The sequence below is a fragment of the Gopherus flavomarginatus genome, chromosome 6 (assembly GCF_025201925.1).
Source record: "Gopherus flavomarginatus isolate rGopFla2 chromosome 6, rGopFla2.mat.asm, whole genome shotgun sequence".
In the NCBI taxonomy this organism is placed as follows: Eukaryota; Metazoa; Chordata; order Testudines; family Testudinidae; genus Gopherus; species Gopherus flavomarginatus.
The window spans coordinates 95,278,066-95,297,460 of record NC_066622.1 but is presented as its reverse complement, the minus strand read 5'-3'; the positions used below and the strand labels follow the sequence as shown (position 1 = coordinate 95,297,460).

The following is a 19,395-nucleotide window of genomic DNA, read 5'->3' as shown; positions in this document are numbered from 1 at the left end:
AATGAATTAGTTTGAGGGAGCAAGGGTTTTGTTACATGTACTTTATAAAATAGGGATAAATGTTTGATTATTTACCATAAGAAGCTGGATGTGTGAGCTGCAGCATGTCTGTTAACTTTTCAGTGCAAAGACTTGAACTTTTCTTTTTTTCTTCAATAGTCTTGACAATCAAGTTTCTTAACAGGTCCCTTGTCATAGAGTTCTTTAGGCACACTTTCACTTATGGAAGGCATGAGAATTTTCTTTTACATGTACATATTTCTGCCATAGGTGCTACATCAATCAGACCTTTACATTTATCCCAAGAAACTAGAAGCAGCAGCAAACTGTCAAACTTGGCCTTCTCTTCTTCAATTACTTTTGACAAGTGGAAAAGGGGAATAGTTTATTGGTGCATAAACAAAATCTACCTAAAGTGGGGAACACTTCTAAAATATTTATACAACCGTACTGCGCAAAGGCTGGGTGCTGTACAATTATAGAAGAGACAATCCCTTCCCTCAAGGGTTTACAACCTAAAGCTACAACAAAGCACTGCACTGTGCAATGCAAAATACGCCCATTTGTCAGTACAAAAGGAAAGCACACGCATTACGTCAGAAATGGTACCTGAATGCATACGTGCAGAAGTGAAAGAGACTAACGTTTTCTCTGTACTGGTTGTTATGAGTCCCCCTGGGGCCATTGCTGCACGCCTGTGGAGGACGCTGGTGGCAGCTGAGCCCTGTGTAGTTTGGGCTTCTTATGAAAGAGGAGGGCGAAGACTGGCCCCATAGTTGCCTCCTATTCAGTCGTCAGGTGTGGGGCAAGGCTGGCTGTAGACCCCAGTTTTGCGGTGTCAGCCCCGGACGAGCAGCGGCTATTCTGTGAGGCTAGAGCATGAGGGGAGCTGCGCTGCGCTCTGCCCTGCGTCCAGAAGCAGCCACTCCCCGCTGGTTGCGCTCCAGGGTGGGCAGAGCGGCGCAGGTCCTCCTGCCGCCGGGGGCGCAGTGCGGATTGTAACGGGGGAGCAGAGGAGAAGGAGCCGTGCAAGGGAAGCCCGCCCATGACAAGCTGGCTGCTGTTGTGTGGCCATGGGTAAGGGGCGCCTTTGCTTCCCGCTCGCCCGGGGCAGGCCACACTGGGGCTCCCCGCTGGGGGTGGGGAGGTAAAGGGGTGAGGCGGTGCCTGGGTGCGGAGCGATGCCCCGAGCAGCGCGCAGACCCAGTCCGGCAGCAGCCCGAGGCTGCGGCTGCTGGTCGGTGCCTGGCCTGGCCGCCTCGCGGCAGAACTTGGGGTGGCTCCAGCCGCTTCTGCGCGCCCGAGGCGGGCGGTGTGCGGGAGCCGCCTGCTCCCCTGGCGGGCCGCGGCTCCCTGCGGACAACGGGTCCGAGCGACACCGGGCAGCGCGGTGACAAAGGAGCGGAACCCCCGAGGACTATGCTTGTCGGCGTGTGGGATGCGGGGTGGGCAGCTGCTGGGCGAGGTGCTGTCTGGCTGTGGGGGTGGCGGCTGCCTCGCGGGGAGAAGCCCACCAGAGATTTTGTGGGGACTGGGGAGGGCGGAGCAGTGAGAGAGCCTTAGCCGTTGTGATTGCATGGAGCGGGGGGAAGTGATGAGAAATTGGTTCTTTTTTGGGAAAGAAAGATAAGCATGATTGTTTGGAGTGCTTTTTAGTAGAGAAGGATCTGCTTTTGCGCATCCTGGGCATGGTGCCACTCCTTGTATAGTGAAGTAGAATGATAGCCCCAGTTGTGTTAAAGCGTGGGCATGTGCAGATTGCCATCCTGATATATAACGAAATGGTTCAATTAAAAAAAATATAGGGCTTAAATCATAAAAGGGTTCGACTGAATGGCCCATCTTAGTCTAGTTAGGAGGTGCCTGAACTCACGATACAAGTGCACTGTGAAAGATGTGTAAATTTACAGAATACAATAGGTTTCCAGAAATGGTCCAGCTGGCCCCTATCCAGCAACACAACCTGCTACACTGAAACTTTGTGTCTGCCCTGAATCCTAGTGAAATCAGGGGGACCCCATGTTGTAGCTGGTCACATAATGGTGCAGGATCAGGGGCTAAGAGAGGACTGATCACTTAAAGCTATCTACGTTTCTGTTCTTTTCAGATCTTATCTGTCTTCTGTGAGAACCAAGTAGATGCATGAGGCTTTGCTATTATCAAAGGCACTTTGCATAATGAAAGAGAAACAGTCAGTATCTTCTGTTGGCTCCCAACAAGGTCCTAAATCATGGTGACTTTGACAAATAAGCTGTAATTTTCAGTGACTAATCATATTTTCTGTTGTGGATACTATTTATATATGCAATGAATATCCAACACTCTGCTAATGGAAACTGTATATCGGGGTCGGCAACCTTTCAGAAGTGGTGTGCCGAGTCTTCATTTATTCACTCTAATTTAAGGTTTCATGTGCCAGTAATACATTTTAATGTTTTTAGAAGGTCTCTTTCTATAAGTCTATAATATATAACTAAATTACTGTTGTATATAAAGTAAATAAGGTTTTAAAAATGTTTAAGAAACTTCATTTAAAATTAAATTAAAATGCAGAGCCCCCCAGACCAGTGGCCAGGACCCGGACAGTGTGAGTGCCGCTGAAAATCAGCTCGTGTGCCGCCTTCAGCACACGTGCCATAGATTGCCTACCCCTGCTGTATATCCATATTGAAAGAATATGATATGTTAGGGCCAAATCTTGCTCAACTTCCACAAGTCCGTTAAAGCCAGTGTATGCAGCATAGTTGTGTCCGTGTTGGTCCCAGGATGTTAGAGAGATGAGTCGGGTGAGGTAATAATATCTTTTGTTGGACCAACTTTTGTTGGTGAGAAAGACAAGCTTTTGAGCCACACAGATCTCCTCTTCAGGTCTCAGAAATGTACTCTGTGTGTCATAGCTAAATGTATGGTGGAACAGATTGTTTAGCATAAGTAGTTAGCATATAGTCAATCTGTTCCACCTTGCATTTAGCTGTGATGCTCAGAGTACATTTCCCAGATCTGAAGAAGAGCTCTATGGGTGGCTCAAAAGCAGGTTGGTCCAGTAAAAGATATTACCTCACTCACCTTATTTCTCTAGTGTCATATATGAGCAGTCTCATTGACATTCTTGAGTAAAGTGAGCAGGATTTAGCCCTTTATAGTTATTCTGTTCCATTTAGAGGGAACCTACCAAAAGAAATCTGAGAGTAAAGGCCAGTGTTTCCTCTAATTTTTCCCATGCATGTGCGGAATTAATTTTGTTATGTGCACCAATATGTAGTGATGTGTGATACATCACCTCCATATTGGTGCACATAACAAAATTAATGTGGTGGGGATGAGGCCAAGGGGTTCGGAGTGTGGGAGAGGGCTTCGGGCAGAGGTTTGGGATGCCGGGGGGGGGAGGAGGGAGTGAGGGTTCCAGCTGGGGGTGTGGGCTTTGGGGTGGGGCTGGGGATGAGGGTTTGGAAGGCAGGCTGCCCCAGGGCTATGGTGGGGAGAGAGGACTCCCTCCAGCTCTCTCTCCCTGTGGCAGCACCTGGGCTTGGTGGGGAGAGGTGTATCTCCCCGCCTCGGTAGCTCTGGGGCTGGGGCCGCGGGATAGGCACCTCTCCCCCCAGCCGTGGCAGGTGCGGGGCTGGGTTGGGGCTGGTGGGGAAAAGCATCTCTCCCCGCCGCAGCCTTAGCACCTGCACAGCGCTTAGAGGGAACTTAGGCAAAGGCCACTTATAATATATTTGAAAATAGGAGCATAAAAACCGTGAGTCAGGCCCCAAAATATCACAAGATTGGGTTAAAAATCATGAGATATAAAAAGATGCATTTTTAGTTATTTGCCTTTTCAAACTTTTATTTATAACAGTAAGGGTTAGAAACTTGAAAGAAAACTTAGATTCTCATGTGATCTCTTTGATCTTTCAATTTAGATTGCTTTGGAAAGTTTTACGTATTATAGGTAGAAATATTTTAATGAATTTTAAAAAAATATGGAAAAGAAACTTGGTTTTGTGTGTCCACTTTAAACTTTCCTGTGTAGAACTGTAAACCAGAACTACAGTATTATGCTAGTGGGTGAGGAACTATGTCCTGATCTTACAAATGTTTATGCATGTGCTTAACCATGTTCTACTCATAGAATGTAGTCAGAGGGACTTTACAGTGTGTAAAGTTAAATGCAGGCCTAAGTCTTTGTGGAATCAGGGCTACAATACAAACTGTTTATATGTTAAAGAGATAATTGACATCTGTTTCTGTGCTGGATGTATAACTTGGATTCAAATAATGTTGCTGGATATACTATATTAATGAGACACATCTCTTATACATGTGTGAACGCAGCTTTAGTATCACAGAAGAGTCTCTGAGCCCTGTTAACCAGCTGATTTTTTTTTTTTTCATTGCTTTCTCCATATTCATTGTCAGTGCTGCTTTCACTTGTCTTCCAAGCCAAGCTAGGTTGCCCTTCTGGTCCTGACCAGTGCTGAGATGAATTGAGACAATAGTGTGACTCAAATTATGATATCCCATATAGTACGTGGAAGAATGGAAGGCAATAACAGCCTACTTCATTTTTATTTACATATTACACAAACATAAGATGTGTAAGCGTGTTTGTTTTGGAGTGCATGCTGTTTTATAGCACTGTGACTTTACAGCAGTTAATGTATTTTATTCCTTTGATTAAGTGCAGATTGGGATCCAAGTGCTTTGAACAGGAAAGCATTTAGTGAATTGTTTTGCTTTCATAATTGAAATATGCTTATTTTTCCTTTGTTTTAGCTGTAAAAGACCCCACAGCTGTAGAAAGAGCAAATTTGCTGAACATGGCTAAATTGAGTATCAAAGGACTGATTGAATCAGCTTTGAGCTTTGGCCGTACTCTGGATTCTGACTACCCACCTTTGCAACAGTTCTTTGTCGTTATGGAGCACTGCCTTAAACATGGTCTTAAAGGTGCAGTAATCATTTTATTCATGTATTTCCTGTCCCAAACTATTTTGAAATTTTGTTTCTAGAATGTGATGCGTTATCCTCTTTGTACAACAGTTTGAATATGTATAGCACTCTATAGTAAATCTGAAGCTGTTACCACTCAAAAAAGAGATCTTGGAGTTGTGGATAGTTCTCTGAAAACATCCACTCAATGTGCAGCAGCAGTCAAAAAAGCAAACAGACTGTTGGGAATCATTAAGAAAGGGATAGATAATAAGACAGAAAATATCATATTGCTTCTATATAAATTCACTGTATGCTCACATCTTGAATACTTTGTGCAGTTGTGGTTGCCCCATCTCAGAAAACATATATTGGAATTGGAAAAGGTTCAGAAAGGGGCAACAAAAATTATTAGGGGTGTAGAACAGCTGTCATATGAGGAGAGATTAATAAGACTAAGACTTTTCAGCTTGGAAAATAGATGACTCATGGGCGGTATGATAGAGGTCTATAAAATCATGACTGGTGTTGAGAAAGTGAATAAGGAAGTGTTATTTACTCCTCCTCATAAGACAAGAACTAGGTGTCACCAAATGAAATTAATAGGTAGCAGGTTTAAAACAAACAAAAGGAAGTATTTCTTCATACAGCACACAGTCAGCCTGTGAAACTCCTTGCCAGAGAATGTTGTGAAGGCCAAGACTATAACAGGGTTCGAAAAAGAACTAGATAAATTCATGGAGCCTAGGTCTGTCAGTGGCTGATGGGCAGGGATGGTGTCTCTAGCCTCTGTTTGCAGAAGCTGAGAATGAGCGACAGGGAATGGATCACTTGAAGATTACCTCTTCTGTTCATTCCCTCTGGAGCACCTGACTTTGGCCACTGTAAAAAGATAGGATACTAGGCTAGATGGACCTTTAGTCTGACCCAGTATGGCCATTCTTATGAAGTACTGATAACCATAACAAAATTTTTTTACACACTTACACTTTTTTCTTCTTTGTAAGATACCCCTAAGTGACTATATATGTTTTATCAGTCACCAAGATCAAATGCATGTTACTTATATCTTGATTTCATTTCACTGTTACTCTCACATTGACATGGTTATGCTTCAGCACGTCTGTTTCAAACATGAAAACAGAAATTGCTACTTTATAAGAGTCTTTTTAGAAATTCCCAAACCACTCTGACTTACTTTTAAAGGTTAATCAAAGTTTGTTATATAAATACTTGTATTCACAGTACAGTATTTTAAAACAATTTATGTAGACAATTTCTAACCCAGGTATGCTGTTGTGAACTCTATGTGAGAGAGTGAGCTAAGTAACTTAAATTGTCAACTAAATTATTATGTTTTCCTTTTCTCAGTAAGAAAATCTTTTCTAAGTTACAATAAAACAATCTGGGGACCACTGGAACTTGTGGAGAAGTTGTACCCAGAAGCTGAGGAGATAGCAGCTAGCGTCAGAGATTTACCTGGCCTCAAGTGAGTAGTGTTGGTAAAAACATAACATTTGCTGCAATAAAGTTTAGGGCCTGATCCAGTACCCATTAGAGTCAATGGAAGGGCTCAGACCCTTAAAGAGCAAAATATATTGTGGCAAAACTAGTACTTGGATTTTAGATACTGTGTTGAGAGAATTTAGACGAAGAACCTTTCTCACACTGAAGAAGCTAAATACTTTAAAAATGAAATGCCTTTTATTGTTTTGGTAGAATCATAGAAGAATAGGACTGGAAGGGACTTTGGGAGGTCATCTAGTCCAGTCTCCTGCATTCATGGCAGGACTAAGTATTATCTAGACCATTCCAGACAGGTGTTTGTCTAACCTGCTCTTAAAAATCTCCAGTGATGGAGATTCCACAACCTCGCTAGGCAATTTATTCCAGTGCTTAACCACCCTGATAGTTAGGAAGTTTTTCCTAATGTCCAACGTAAACCTCCCTAGCTGCAGTTTAAGCCCATTGTTCTTGTCCTGTCCTCAGAGGTTAAGAAAAACAATTTTTCTCCCTCCTCCTCGTAACAACATTTTATGTACTTGAAAACTGTTATCATGTCCCCTCTCAGTCTTCTCTTTTCCAGATTCAACAAACCCAATTTTTTCAATCTTCCCTCATAGATCATGTTTTCTAGACCTTTAATCATTTTTGTTGCTCTTCTCTGGACTCTCCAATTTGTCCACATCCGTCCTGAAATGTGGTGCCCAGAGCTGGAGACAATATTCCAGCTGAAGCCTAATCAGCAAGGAGTAGGTGTTCTATAGTAGACCCCTGCCATGGCATCATCCTTGTTTTTTACCCCTTTTGTCCTTACCCAGGGACTTTCAACAGGTCTGTCTCCTATTTCCATCTCAACCTCAGTCCGAGTGTATACATTTTTAATATAGAAGGCAACACCTCCCTTTTTCCCCACCTGTCCTTCCGGAGCAATATCCTTCTATACCAATATTCCAGTCATGCATATTTCCTACCAGGACTCTGTGATGCCAACTATGTCATATTTGTGTTTGTTTACTATCATTTCAAGTTTTTCCCCTCTTATTCCCCAGACATCTTACATTAGTATTCAGACATCTAAGATACTGATTTGATAGCACTCCCAGTTCTGTCTTGTCTCTTCTTTATCCCTGCTATAACAACCCATGCTACCTGCAAATGTAATACCCTTATGTCTCATTTGTACTAATTTTCAAATGTTGCATAAAAATAGTATAACAAAGACTGTTCTGTATGTTAGCTAGTGAACAGTAATCCGCCTGCCTTCTCATTCTTAGCTTGATCAGACATTAAATGAAATCTTGTCTCTCTTTCCAGCATCATAGAATCATAGATTATTAGGGTTGGAAAGGACTTTAGGAGATCATCTAGTCCATCCCACTGCTCAAAGCAGATGCAATCCCTAAATGGCCCCCTCAAGGATTGAACTCACAACCCTGGGTTTAGCAGGCCAATGCTCAAACCACTGAGGTATCCCTCCCCCCTTCAAATATGATGTATTTGATATCAACTGGTGTTGCTGGTATCGAATTATTGAGGGGAAAAAAATAAGGTGATTGAGACAGTCTTGTAAATGTTTTATTATTTTTGGTGTGCTGGTGTCTTTTGGAATCCTCAAGTTTATTTGTTTACCGCTAGCCTTATTTCAAGTACATGATGCTCCCATAGCATCAGCTGGAGGATGTAACTCTAATCCTCATATTGTGGCAAACAGCACAGTCACTAGACCATTGCAGTGACTCTCAGTGATGCAGTTTAGTTTGCTTCATATGCTAGGAAATGTATAGTATCTAATAGAGTTTCCCAGTCTGTTATGTATTCATCCTCTTTGCATTTTGTTCAGTGTTTGGAACACACCTTTATGTTAGTAAAACTATCTTGAAAAAATATAGCTATCTAAAGATAGAGCTGTGCAAAATTTATAGGATTCAGTTTGTGTGGGTCGCAAGAACTGGACCTCCCTGCACAGTTTGTTAGTGGACGTCCACATGCTTCTCTTTCAAACCCTTCTGACTTTGTGAGGATTTGAAAGCAGGGTTGAAAACATCGGGGACAAGGGTTGACAACTGTACAGAGGCCCTAACCTGTGGGGCCCCCTGAACTTTTGTAACTGGGGTGAAATGGAAGGGGGTGGGCCCTGAGCAAACTTGATGTACCTGGGCTCTAAATTTCTCGTGATGGGCCTGTTTGCAAGATATTCTCCAATTTTTTCTAAATAAAATAATTTTTTTTGAACTTCTGTTATAAACATTTTTAAAAGGACACTGTCAGATTAAGAATAATCTATTTTTCTTCCCTGTATTAGTATTAGTACCTTAACCAATAAAAAAGAAATTATATTTTACCATTTTGTTTTTTGTTGTTTTTACTTTCTATACGGTACTTTGCTTGGACAATTAAAATAGTGGTTGTTTTCATTCTCTGATTCTCATGCAGTAGCACAGTGCTGCACTGTTTGGGTTGCAAACACTGCTGGAAAATGTTGGCATCCAAACAAAAACTATTTTCCTTCAAATATTTTCAAAAATAAATCCATGAAAACATTTCTAGTTACAAGGTGGATAAAATCAATAATGTAAGTTTTTTTTTTGTTTGTTTTAAATTGGATTTTTTACTTAAATGCATTTTTCTTTTGGAAAAAAATGTTTAAAATTAAATGTATTATTGCAGCCTATGTTAAGCTAAAATTACTATAGTCTTTTAAAATAATTTAAATTATAAAAAGCTACATCAATAAGCCCTCTGCAAGTTGTAATGAGTTAAAAAGGAGTGGTGCATTTTTAAGTTTATACAGAATCAGGAGGAAAACATATTTAACTTTTGAGGTTAACTTAAGCTTTATGAATATATCACAATGTTGTATACTTCATTAAGTATCTGTATTATGTTTAGCCTTTACAATGGAGTGAATACTGGTATTTACATATTTCTAAATGTAAATACTTTCAGCTTATGTAGAAAAGTTTTTTGCCTTGATTGCCTTTAGTTTTAGTTAGCAGGTGCAGAAAATTTGTTTTTCATTTGTACAAGCTCATTCAAAATTGAGAAACGGACTGGGAAGTGAAAAAGCAGGAAAGCTTGTATTTTGTCTTCCAATCTGTGAGGAGAAAAACAGGTTGGGAGAAGATGAGATCTAGTAATTGTGAAAACTTAAAGGATGTGGAGTGACCCAAGAACCTCTTAATGCTGGCTGGCAAGGGGGTGCAGAGAGGTTATAGGGGTCTCGTGAATCTGACCTTACGTTCCAGTTCACCAAAGTGTGTCATGTGAGGACTCAAATGAAAGCCAGTGTCAGATTTGTTATCAATAATGTGACATGTATACACAGATATTGTGTAAGGACTTATGTATATACAGTATGTCTAGGGCCTGGTCACCAGAAAAGGTGAAAAGTAGGTTTTTCTTGAAGCAAGATATGCTTCTTTCAGTGATAGTTCTTTTGTGTATTCCACATGTGGGTATACATGTGCACAATGTGCCTGAATGTGGAGTTTTTTAGTAGGCAGTGTCCATTGGGCCACTCGTATGCAGTTGTTTCTGGAATTGGTGTATCCGAAATCATATAACCCTCTTCACAGTATACCCACCAGGTGTGCAGAACTCCCCAGCAGCCAGTCTCCGCAGATGTTTTCCCACAGATAATGAATGGAAGTTCCATGATTCTGTTCTGAATGAGATGTTCACCCAATGGGGAACACTGTCTTGGGATCTCTTTGACTTGCAGGAGAACAAGAAACTGTCGCTGTACTGCTCTAGGGCAGCTCTGGCCGTGGCTTGAAGGACAACACCCTGCTGCTACCCTGGATGGATCACCTCATGTATACCTTCCCACCCATTTCACTAATACCACAAATCCTGTGAAAAATCTGTTATGACATGGCTTGAGTTAATGATCCCTTTGTCTAATAAATCAGTTAGTTTTAAATGAAACATGTTTAGATGGACTTTTTTTCTTGTGTATTCTGGATCATTGAAGGTAGATTTATTTAGCTAATAAAAAATGCAAAATGCTTGTTTTGTACATTTGTAATTGAATTCCAGTTTTCCAAATGCAACTTGAAGCAAATCCTGAGTTAAAAAATTATGATCTGGTAAATTCGCCATTTTCTAACATAAGAATGTAAACATTAAGAATGAGTAAATGTATGGTAATATATATGTAACTATAGTATAGTCTCCTTCTTAGTTAAAAAAAATACCAAATGTAATGTAAAGGCTACATTTGGTTGCAAATCAGCATATTTTAACAGTTATGCTAACCAATTAGAATGTTTGGTGTTTTATCTATTTTTCTAAAAAAAAAAATAAAAATTGTGCCTTGTATCTTGACTGATTATTGAGTGTTATTCAAATAACTTAAAATACCTTTAAAATCTGAATTTGCATATTAACAAACTGATTCATGAAGACAATAAGACTAATTGATGTGCAGCTGTATCCTGACTAATTTTTTTTTCTTTTCAGAACACCGTTGGGCCGTGCCCGGGCGTGGTTACGATTGGCATTAATGCAAAAAAAAATGGCTGATTATCTACGCTGTTTAATCATTCAAAGAGATCTCCTCAGGTTAGTGATTTTGTTGAAATTTTATCTTTTTAAGTTTAAAAAAAAAATTTTTAGGAAATCAAGTCTAGTGTTATATTTGGCACTTTACTATCTCATAAAATTTAATTACATTATAACTTCTTGTTTGTGATACTGCAGTTGAAATATATATGAACTTCCATTATAAGCTCCAGGCAAGATTCAGGCTATAAGGGTCTTCCCCACATGGGAAAAAAAATTGGTTATCCTTAGGGCTGTCAATTAATTGCAGTTAACTTATGTGATTAACTCAAAAAAATTAATCACACTTATAAGAATAGAATACCAATTGAAATTTATTAAATATTTTTGGACTTTTTTTCTACATTTTCAATATTGATTCACTTATGACAGAATGCAAAGTGCTCACTTTATATTATTATTTTTGATTACAAATATATGTACTATAAAAATGATAAAAGAAATAGTATTTTTCAGTTCACCTCATACAAGTACTATAGTGCAATTTCTATTGTAAAAGTGTAACTTACAAATGCAGATTTGTTTTGTTTACATAACTCCACTCAAAAACAAAACCGTGTAAAACTTTAAAGCCTACAAGTCCACTCAGTCTACTTCTTATTCTGCCAATCGCTAAGACAAAAAAGTTTGTTTACATTGACGGGAAATACTGCTGCCTGCTTCTTATTTACAGTGTCACCTGAAAGTGAGGACAGGCATTCGCATGGCACTTTTGTAGCCACAGTGGCAAGTTTATTTACATGCCAGATATGCTAAATATTCGTATGCCCCTTCCATACTTCGGCCACCATTCCAGAGGACATGCTTCCATGCTGATGATGCTTGTTAAAAAAAAATGCATCAATTAAATTTATGACTGTACTCTCGGGGGGAGAATTGTATGCTCCTGTTCTGTTTTACCTGCATTCTGCATATATTTCATGTTATAGCAGTCTTGGATGATGACACAGCACATGTTCGTTTTGAGAACACTGTGACAAGCTGATTTGACACAATGCAGAGAAGGTACCAATGTAAGATTTCTAAAAATAGCTACAGCACTCCACCCAGTGTTTAAGAATCTGAAGTGCCGTTCAAAATCTGAGAGGGACGAGGTGTGGAGCACGGTTTTAAAAATCGTAAAAGAGCAACACTCCGATGCGGAAACTACAGAACCCAAACCACCAGAAAGGAAAATCAGCTTTCTGCTGGTGGCATCTGACTCTGATGATGAAAATGAACATGCATCAGTCCACACTGCTTTGGATCATGATCAAGCAGAACCCATTATCAGTATGGAAGCATGTCCTCTCGAATGGTGGTTGAAGCATGAAGAGATATATGAATCTTTAGTGCATCTGGCGCATAAATATCTTGCAATGCCAGCCACAACAGTGCCATGCGAACACCTATTCGCACTTTCAGGTGACATTGTAAATGAGAAGCAAGCAGCATTATCTCCTGTAAATTGTAACCAACCTTGTTTGTCTGAGGGATTGGCTGACCAATAAATAGGACTGAGTGGACTTGTAGGCTCTAAACCAGGGGTCGGCAACCTGTCAGAAGTGGTGTACCGAGTCTTCATTTATTCACTCTTAAGTTAAGGCTTCTTGTGCCAGTAATACATTTTAATGTTTTCAGAAGATCTCTTTCTATAAGTCTATAATATATTAACTAAACTATTGTTGTATGCAAAGTAAATGAGGTTTTTAAAATGTTTAAGAAAATTCATTTAAAACTAAATGAAAATGCAGAGCCCCCTGCTCTGGTAGCCAGGACCCAGGCAGTGTGAGTACCACTGAAAATCAGCTCGCATGCTGCCTTCGGCACGCGTGCCATAGGTTGCCTACCCCTGCTCTAAACTAAGTTTTACATTGTTTTATCAGGTTTTTTTGTACATAATTCTACATCTGTAAGTTTAGCTTTCATGACAAAGAGATTGCACTACAGTACTTGTATGAGGTGAATTGAAAAATACGTTTTTGTTTTTACAGTGCAAATATTTGTAATAAAAATAAATATAAAGTGAGCCCTGTACAGTTTGTATTCTGTGTTGTAATTGAAATTAATATATTTGAAAATGTTATAAACATCCAAAAATATTTAAAATAAATGATATTCTATTGTTGTTTAACAGCGCAATTAATCACAATTAATTTTTTTAATTACTTCACAGCCGTAGTTCTCCTGCATGAGAGTTATATAAGCTACAAAAAGTCTTAAGACTTCTCATGTTGCTTTCGTTACCTGAAAACTGAATAAATGACACATACCTAGTGTTACAGATTCACATGATTGATGCTATGGCCCCAGGTTTGGAATGGTCACTTGGAAGGCTCCCTTCAGTGTGCCAGACCTGCTAGAGGTCTCACCCTTCCTCCTAGTAAGCCATGTGGCTTCACTTCCTCCTAGTAAGCCATGTGGCTTCACTGCCTCCTTAGACTGGACCTCTGGGCCTTCAGCACTCTTGCTTCACACTGTGAGCTCTGTTCAGCAAGTCCAACTGACTTCTCATGGAGACTCATACACTCTTCAGGGATTAATGCATCTCATCGAGCATTTGCAGTGACACACACTGATATCAAAGCAGTAGGTTTTATTTGTTTATTGGAACACTGCATAGGAAGTCTTTAGGGTAGTATGGAGAACTGAAGGTTAAAGCATAGTCCGTTCTGCTTAGCCCAGAGTCCACTGGTTCAAGCTGTAGAGAACTCACTGGTTCAAGCTCTGTGTCTCTGTCTGACCACCTTTGTCAGACTCTAGGTGAGTAGCCAGCTGTTATCCCCCACCTCAGCCTCTCCAGTACTTTGATCTAGAATTTGGGATTGGTGTTCAGCTTCCCTAAGGAGAGATGGGGAAGTCTTTATCCCTCTGGGTCATTGGTTGCTAAGTGTCAATGTCCTGGCAATTGGGTTTGCCATTCTCTTCTCAGATGCTTCACTGCTATGGAGACCAAAGCCCAGACAGCTAGGTGACATCCACACCTATGTGTCTCAGCCTGTCCTGAAAGCAAACAGTCCCTTTCCACCCACTGGGTAACAATGCAGCATATAGGGGAAACTGAGACACAAACAGGACTCATAAAAGTATTACAAAAAATTTCCATTATGTCACACCTAGTCCTTCTCAGACAGTTTGCTTACAAGTACCTTAAATAAATACATTTTAAAATATGAAAAATAATTGAGCGCACACACTCAATAAGAAAACCAAAACGTTATGAAAAAGTTTACCAGTGGAGTTGCTGTGAATTGATACTTTTTATAAACTAGTAGTTACTGGCCTATCCAGCCATGTAGTTCTGGAATTGGATTGCACCAGTTACCAGAAGTAGCTTTTCTTAAGAAAAATCTTCTAGAAAATTTTATCCTATATATTTTAAGGGGCTTAATCTTGAAGTAGGCAGTGCATCTCAGTAACTCAGAAATTTGCAATATACCTCTGCTCTAAATATTAAGCCCCTAATCTTAAAAACTTATGTGTAAACTTCATATGTGTGTGTAGTCTTACTGAAATCATGAGACTAGTTGTGCATTAAGTTACACTAGATCTATTGTAACGAAATATCTGTGATTTGACTCTTAACTATTGCTTTCAGTTTGTGTTCGTCATAGTCTATCACGCTTTTCTATTGAGAACACTGTATTTCTGTTGCATACTCCCAAAACTTTGTTTTTAACAAAAATAAATTCAGAGAAGTAGGAAGAGGAGGTGAGATTTTGACACAGTGTCTGTTGGGCTTGTAACTTTGTTAGTGGAGCATACATTCTTTAACGACTGCTACAGCTTTAGGAAACACTTCCTGCCCTTTTCCTCCTCCCACCAGTCTCTTGTCTGATTTCTTACTCCTTTGATTTCAAGCCCCGATTCTCTTAAAAATTTAAATACACTATGTGTGAAATATCCCCAGAACATTTCACAAATATGGCAAGATTTCCTTTAGCATTTTTACAACACATGTGGCACTATTTCCCTTAATTATCACTTTTCCTGCATTTTCTAGTGTTCCTACTTTTCTCTTAGTTAAACATCAGTGATGAAGTCACAGTATGTACAAATCTGATTAATCTTTAAGAACATCAGAGTAAGGCTAAAATTACAGGAACAAGTCAGATTTACACTCCATTTAGCAGTGACTTAATAAATCTCAGTATGTTAAAATGTTGCAGGAAATAATTAATTATTCTGATACAAGATGTTTTATTACTTTACAGTGAATTTTATGAATATCATGCGCTGATGATGGAGGAAGAAGGAGCAGTTATTGTTGGGCTCTTGGTTGGGTTAAATGTGATAGATGCTAACCTGTGTGTAAAGGGAGAAGACTTGGATTCACAAGTAAGTGAATTATAAACTTCTTTAACTACCTAGTATCAGAGGGGTAGCCATGTTAGTCTGGATCTGTAAAAGCAGCAAAGAATCCTGTGGCACCTTATAGACTAACAGACATTTTGCTCCAAAATGTCTGTTAGTCTGTAAGGTGCCACAGGATTCTTTGCTGCTTTAACTACCTAGTCTTTTTAAAGGAACTTTTAAAGAAAGTGGCCAGTGCTTTCATAGAGGCAGATGCATAGCTGCTTATAAATATGTTCCCATCTGTTCATCCATGTACAAAATTATTTGAACTTAAAGACTTTTAGTGATAATTACTGAATTCCAAATTTCCATAGTTAGGTAGAACTGCCTCTTACTAAATATCAGTTCACTATGGAATCATAGTGGTAAGTTGTCTACAGTTGTTGCTGTTGTTTACTTGTATTATTGTACTGCCTGCAGTGTGTTAGGCACTTATTAGAAGACCTAGTTTGTGCTTTGAAAATTTATAATCTAAGATGACAAGCAACATACAATTGCCAATAAAGAAATGCATGTATATTTTATACATTTTTTAAAATTACATAAATTCAGGTATCCCCAAATACCTCTCTACCCAGTCTTGGTTAGTTTGTTAATTTGTTATATAGGAGACAGGGTAGAAATGAGTCTTGAAGAATGATTTGAAGGAGAAGATAGTGGCCTTGCAAATGAGTTTGAGGGGCATTCTGTGTGTAAGGGTCGATGTAGGAGAAGCTGACAAATAGGGCATTATTGACAGTGAAGAAGGCTGGAGGTGATGCTTTCAGAGGCAAGATAGGATAAGTAGAGAGTGACAGTTACAAAGGGCCTTGGAAAATTAATACAAGAAGCTTGAACTTGGTGTGTAGAGCTCTGCAAATTTGTGGATATCTGCTTTACATCTGCAGACCATTTCTGCAGATAACGGATTGGATGTGGATACAGATTTCGTCTCTGCACAGGTCTCTATTGATGTGTTGAAAAAGAAATAGTGGGGAGGGGACTTAATATAGTCAGAATAATAGGCAAGGGAAGATGATCACAGCATTTGTTTTTCGTATAGACTGGAATAGGGTGGTATGGATGTCAGGCCTGATTAAGGAAGTGATGAAGTTATGAAAAATGAGGGCATGAACAAGAGTTTTAACTGCGTGGACAAAACCTGGATTTGGGCACAACGTGTAGGTGGGGGAAAAGAAGAGGGATAGGGAGGATGGTAGTGGTGTCAGCAGTGAAGAAAAATAGAAGAGTGTGGAGACGGTGGAAGATTTGACCAAGTTTTGACCAAGTGAAGTTTAAGCTGACAGCTGTCCGTCCCTAATGCAGGTTCGGTGAATTTTTTAATTGAGAGAGGAAAATTAAGACTAGACAAATGTAAACTTCAAAACACTACATGGCCGTTTATTAACAGGGAAAGAATCACAGCTTGGGCTGGGGAGGAGCACTTTTACCAACTAACAGTACTATTGGAACAAGAAACCTTTACACAACCTGAAGCAATCTATTTACATTCATCAACAAGAAACCAAATGATTCAAAATTAACTGCTCTTTAAAAAAGGTAAACGAATACACCAAATAAAATAAACTGTGTGCACACTAACCAAATACTACTATCAAATACACCAATTAACTTCAGCAGCAGTTATTACAACGACTCAGTTTTTATATACCATATATACACAACTTTACATTAGATACCAATATATGCAATTCTGTACCAAACAAGAGAGGGGAAAAAAGAAGAGACTAAGCAAAGCACAGACAGAAAAATTAGAAAGCAAGTACCGTATTCCAGGCGCAGCTGACCAGCAGAACAGACACCAGAAGCATACCGAATCCATAGAAGATAACGTTGAAAAAGCAATAAAACGACACATCCTGAGCCGGCTATATCCGGAGGAGACCCCTGGCCGAAGGGTTGATCAGGTCCTTCAGTCTGTACGTGGATACTCCTGCAGATCTTGGCATGAGGCATGGTTTTATTCAAAGGCCGTTTTACACTTGCCAAAATCTGATTGGTCCCTAGCTCCTACGCCCTCCAGGTTCCGAGCTGTCACCCCCTACGTAGATAGAATTTGCACACGGCACACTAGAAGCTGCTAGAAGCTGCACCCAGCACACTAGCACGGTTTTGCACACAACCCTAATCTGACAGTTTGAACTGAACTACGATTGGTCAGATTGGATCCCTTTGCCCATGGCACACTGGTGTTATGCACACAGCACTAACCTGACCCCTGGGTTACCAGGCAGAAGAGCAGGAGACTGCACATGGCACTAGCCTGACCCCTAGGTGACCAGGAAAAAAGAGCGGGAAAATGCACACGGCACTCTAATGTTGCACACCGCACCACGGTGTTGCACACAGTACCAGTGTGACCTCTCGATGACCAACAATTGTCCATACAGACACCATGTTGGAATAAAGACCTTAGGGGCTGCGACAACAGCAAGACATCTGGGAGCCAGTGTGAGACAAGAGTCTGGATCCTGGGAGACAAATCCAGAATGAAAAGATAGATATGTCAGTCGAGTGTAAAGACTGAAACCATGTGAGAGAAGTGTGTGTGTGTGTGTGTGTGTGTGTGTGTGTGTGTGTGTGTGTGTGTGTGTGTGGTGGGGTTCAACAAAGGACAGAGTCCATGGAAAGTGTGAGTAGACAGGAAGAGGGGGGACATGTCAAAAGAAACATTGAAGGAGCAATTAAAAGAGCATGAGGAGAACTAGGAGAGAACAGTATTTTGAATATGAACGCCAAAGGAGGGCAAGATTTCAAGGAATCATTTATTCTCAGTAGTTTAAAAAGTAGCAGAGAGATCAAAGGATGAAGGTGGACTAGGGGCCCTGAGATATGGCCATGGACAGGTTGCTAGAGACCTTGGTGAAGTGAAGAGGGCAGAAGTCTTGTTGGAGGGTGTCATAAACAGATAAGTAAGAGTTAATAGAACAGAAGTACTTCATATCTCTTGCCGGTAAAGGGTTAACAAGATCAGTGAGCCTGGCTGTCACCTGACCAGAGGACCGATCAGGGGACAGGATTCTTTCAAATCTTGAGGGAGGGAAGTTTTTGTGTGTGCTGTTAGTTTTTGGTGGTTGTTCTCTCTGGGTTCTGAGAGGGATCAGACGTGCAACCAGGTTTCTCTCCAATCTCTCCGATACAGGCTCTTATGAGTTTCAGAATAGTGAGTACTAGATAGATAAGGCGAGTTAGGCTTATGTTTGTTTTCTTTATTTGCAAATGTGTATTTGGCTGGGAGGAGTTCAAATTTGTATTTTACTGAAAGGATTTTAATTTGTACTTGTATACTTAGGCTGGGAGGGTATTCCCAGTGTCTATAGCTGAAAGACCCTGTACCTATTCCATTTTAAATTTACAAAAATAATTTTTACTGTTTTTTCTTTCTTTAATTAAAAGCTTTTCTTGTTTGAGAACCTGATTGTTTTTTTATTCTGGTGAGACCCCAGGGGACTGGGTCTGGATTCACCAGGGAATTGGTGGGGAGAAAGGAGGGAAGGGGGAGAGAGAGGCTAATTTCTCTCTGTGTTAGGATTACTGTCTCTCTCAGGGAGAGTCTGAGAGGGGGAGAGAGAAGGAGGGGGGAAGGTGCATTTTCCTCTTTGTTTTAAGATTCAAGGAGTTTGAATCACAGTGATCTTCCAGGGTAACCCAGGGAGGGGAAGCCTGGGAGAGGCAACAGTGAGGGAAAGGGTTTACTTTCCTTGTGTTAAGATCCAGAGGGACTGGGTCTTGGGGATCCCCGGGCAAGGTTTTGGGGGGACCAGAGTGTACCAGGCACTGAAATTCCTGGTTGGTGGCAGCGCTGCAAGTACTAAGCTGGTAATTGAGCTTAGAGGAATTCATGCTGGTACCCCATCTTTTGGACGCTAAGGTTCAGAGTGGGGAATTATACCATGACAGAGGGAATTAAGGATGGAGTCAAGGGAGAGGAACTCAAGGGAACGATTGTAAATTGCCTGTTCAGTTATTTTTTCTTCTTTGGATCGTCCTTATTTGTGGTGCACTTCAGATTGTGCATGTGCTCCTTGCTCCCAGACTAGAGATGTTTCTTCCCTAACAATGTCCATTGGTCTGTGC

At 40.4% G+C, this 19,395-nt stretch overlaps 1 protein-coding gene across 12 annotated transcripts in view; it reads left to right on the top strand.

Moving 5' to 3' along the window:
* The first annotated feature begins 1,012 nt into the window (after positions 1–1,012).
* Positions 1,013–19,395, top strand: part of RUFY2 (RUN and FYVE domain containing 2) — a 176,031-nt gene continuing 157,648 nt past the window's right edge. For 10 of the 12 annotated variants that reach the window (XR_007775146.1, XR_007775147.1, XR_007775148.1 and 7 more), the window contains exons 1-6: positions 1,015–1,077; positions 2,108–2,220; positions 4,762–4,935; positions 6,289–6,406; positions 10,882–10,983; positions 15,177–15,300. Coding sequence is in view for 9 of the 12 variants with exons in the window: in XM_050959447.1 (XP_050815404.1) it covers positions 2,139–2,220; positions 4,762–4,935; positions 6,289–6,406; positions 10,882–10,983; positions 15,177–15,300 (600 nt within the window). In the remaining 3 variants the exon portion in view is untranslated. Of the gene's footprint in view, positions 1,078–2,107; positions 2,221–4,761; positions 4,936–6,288; positions 6,407–10,881; positions 10,984–15,176; positions 15,301–19,395 lie in introns of all 12 variants that reach the window. The other 2 variants (XM_050959449.1, XM_050959448.1) reach the window with 2 other exon arrangements.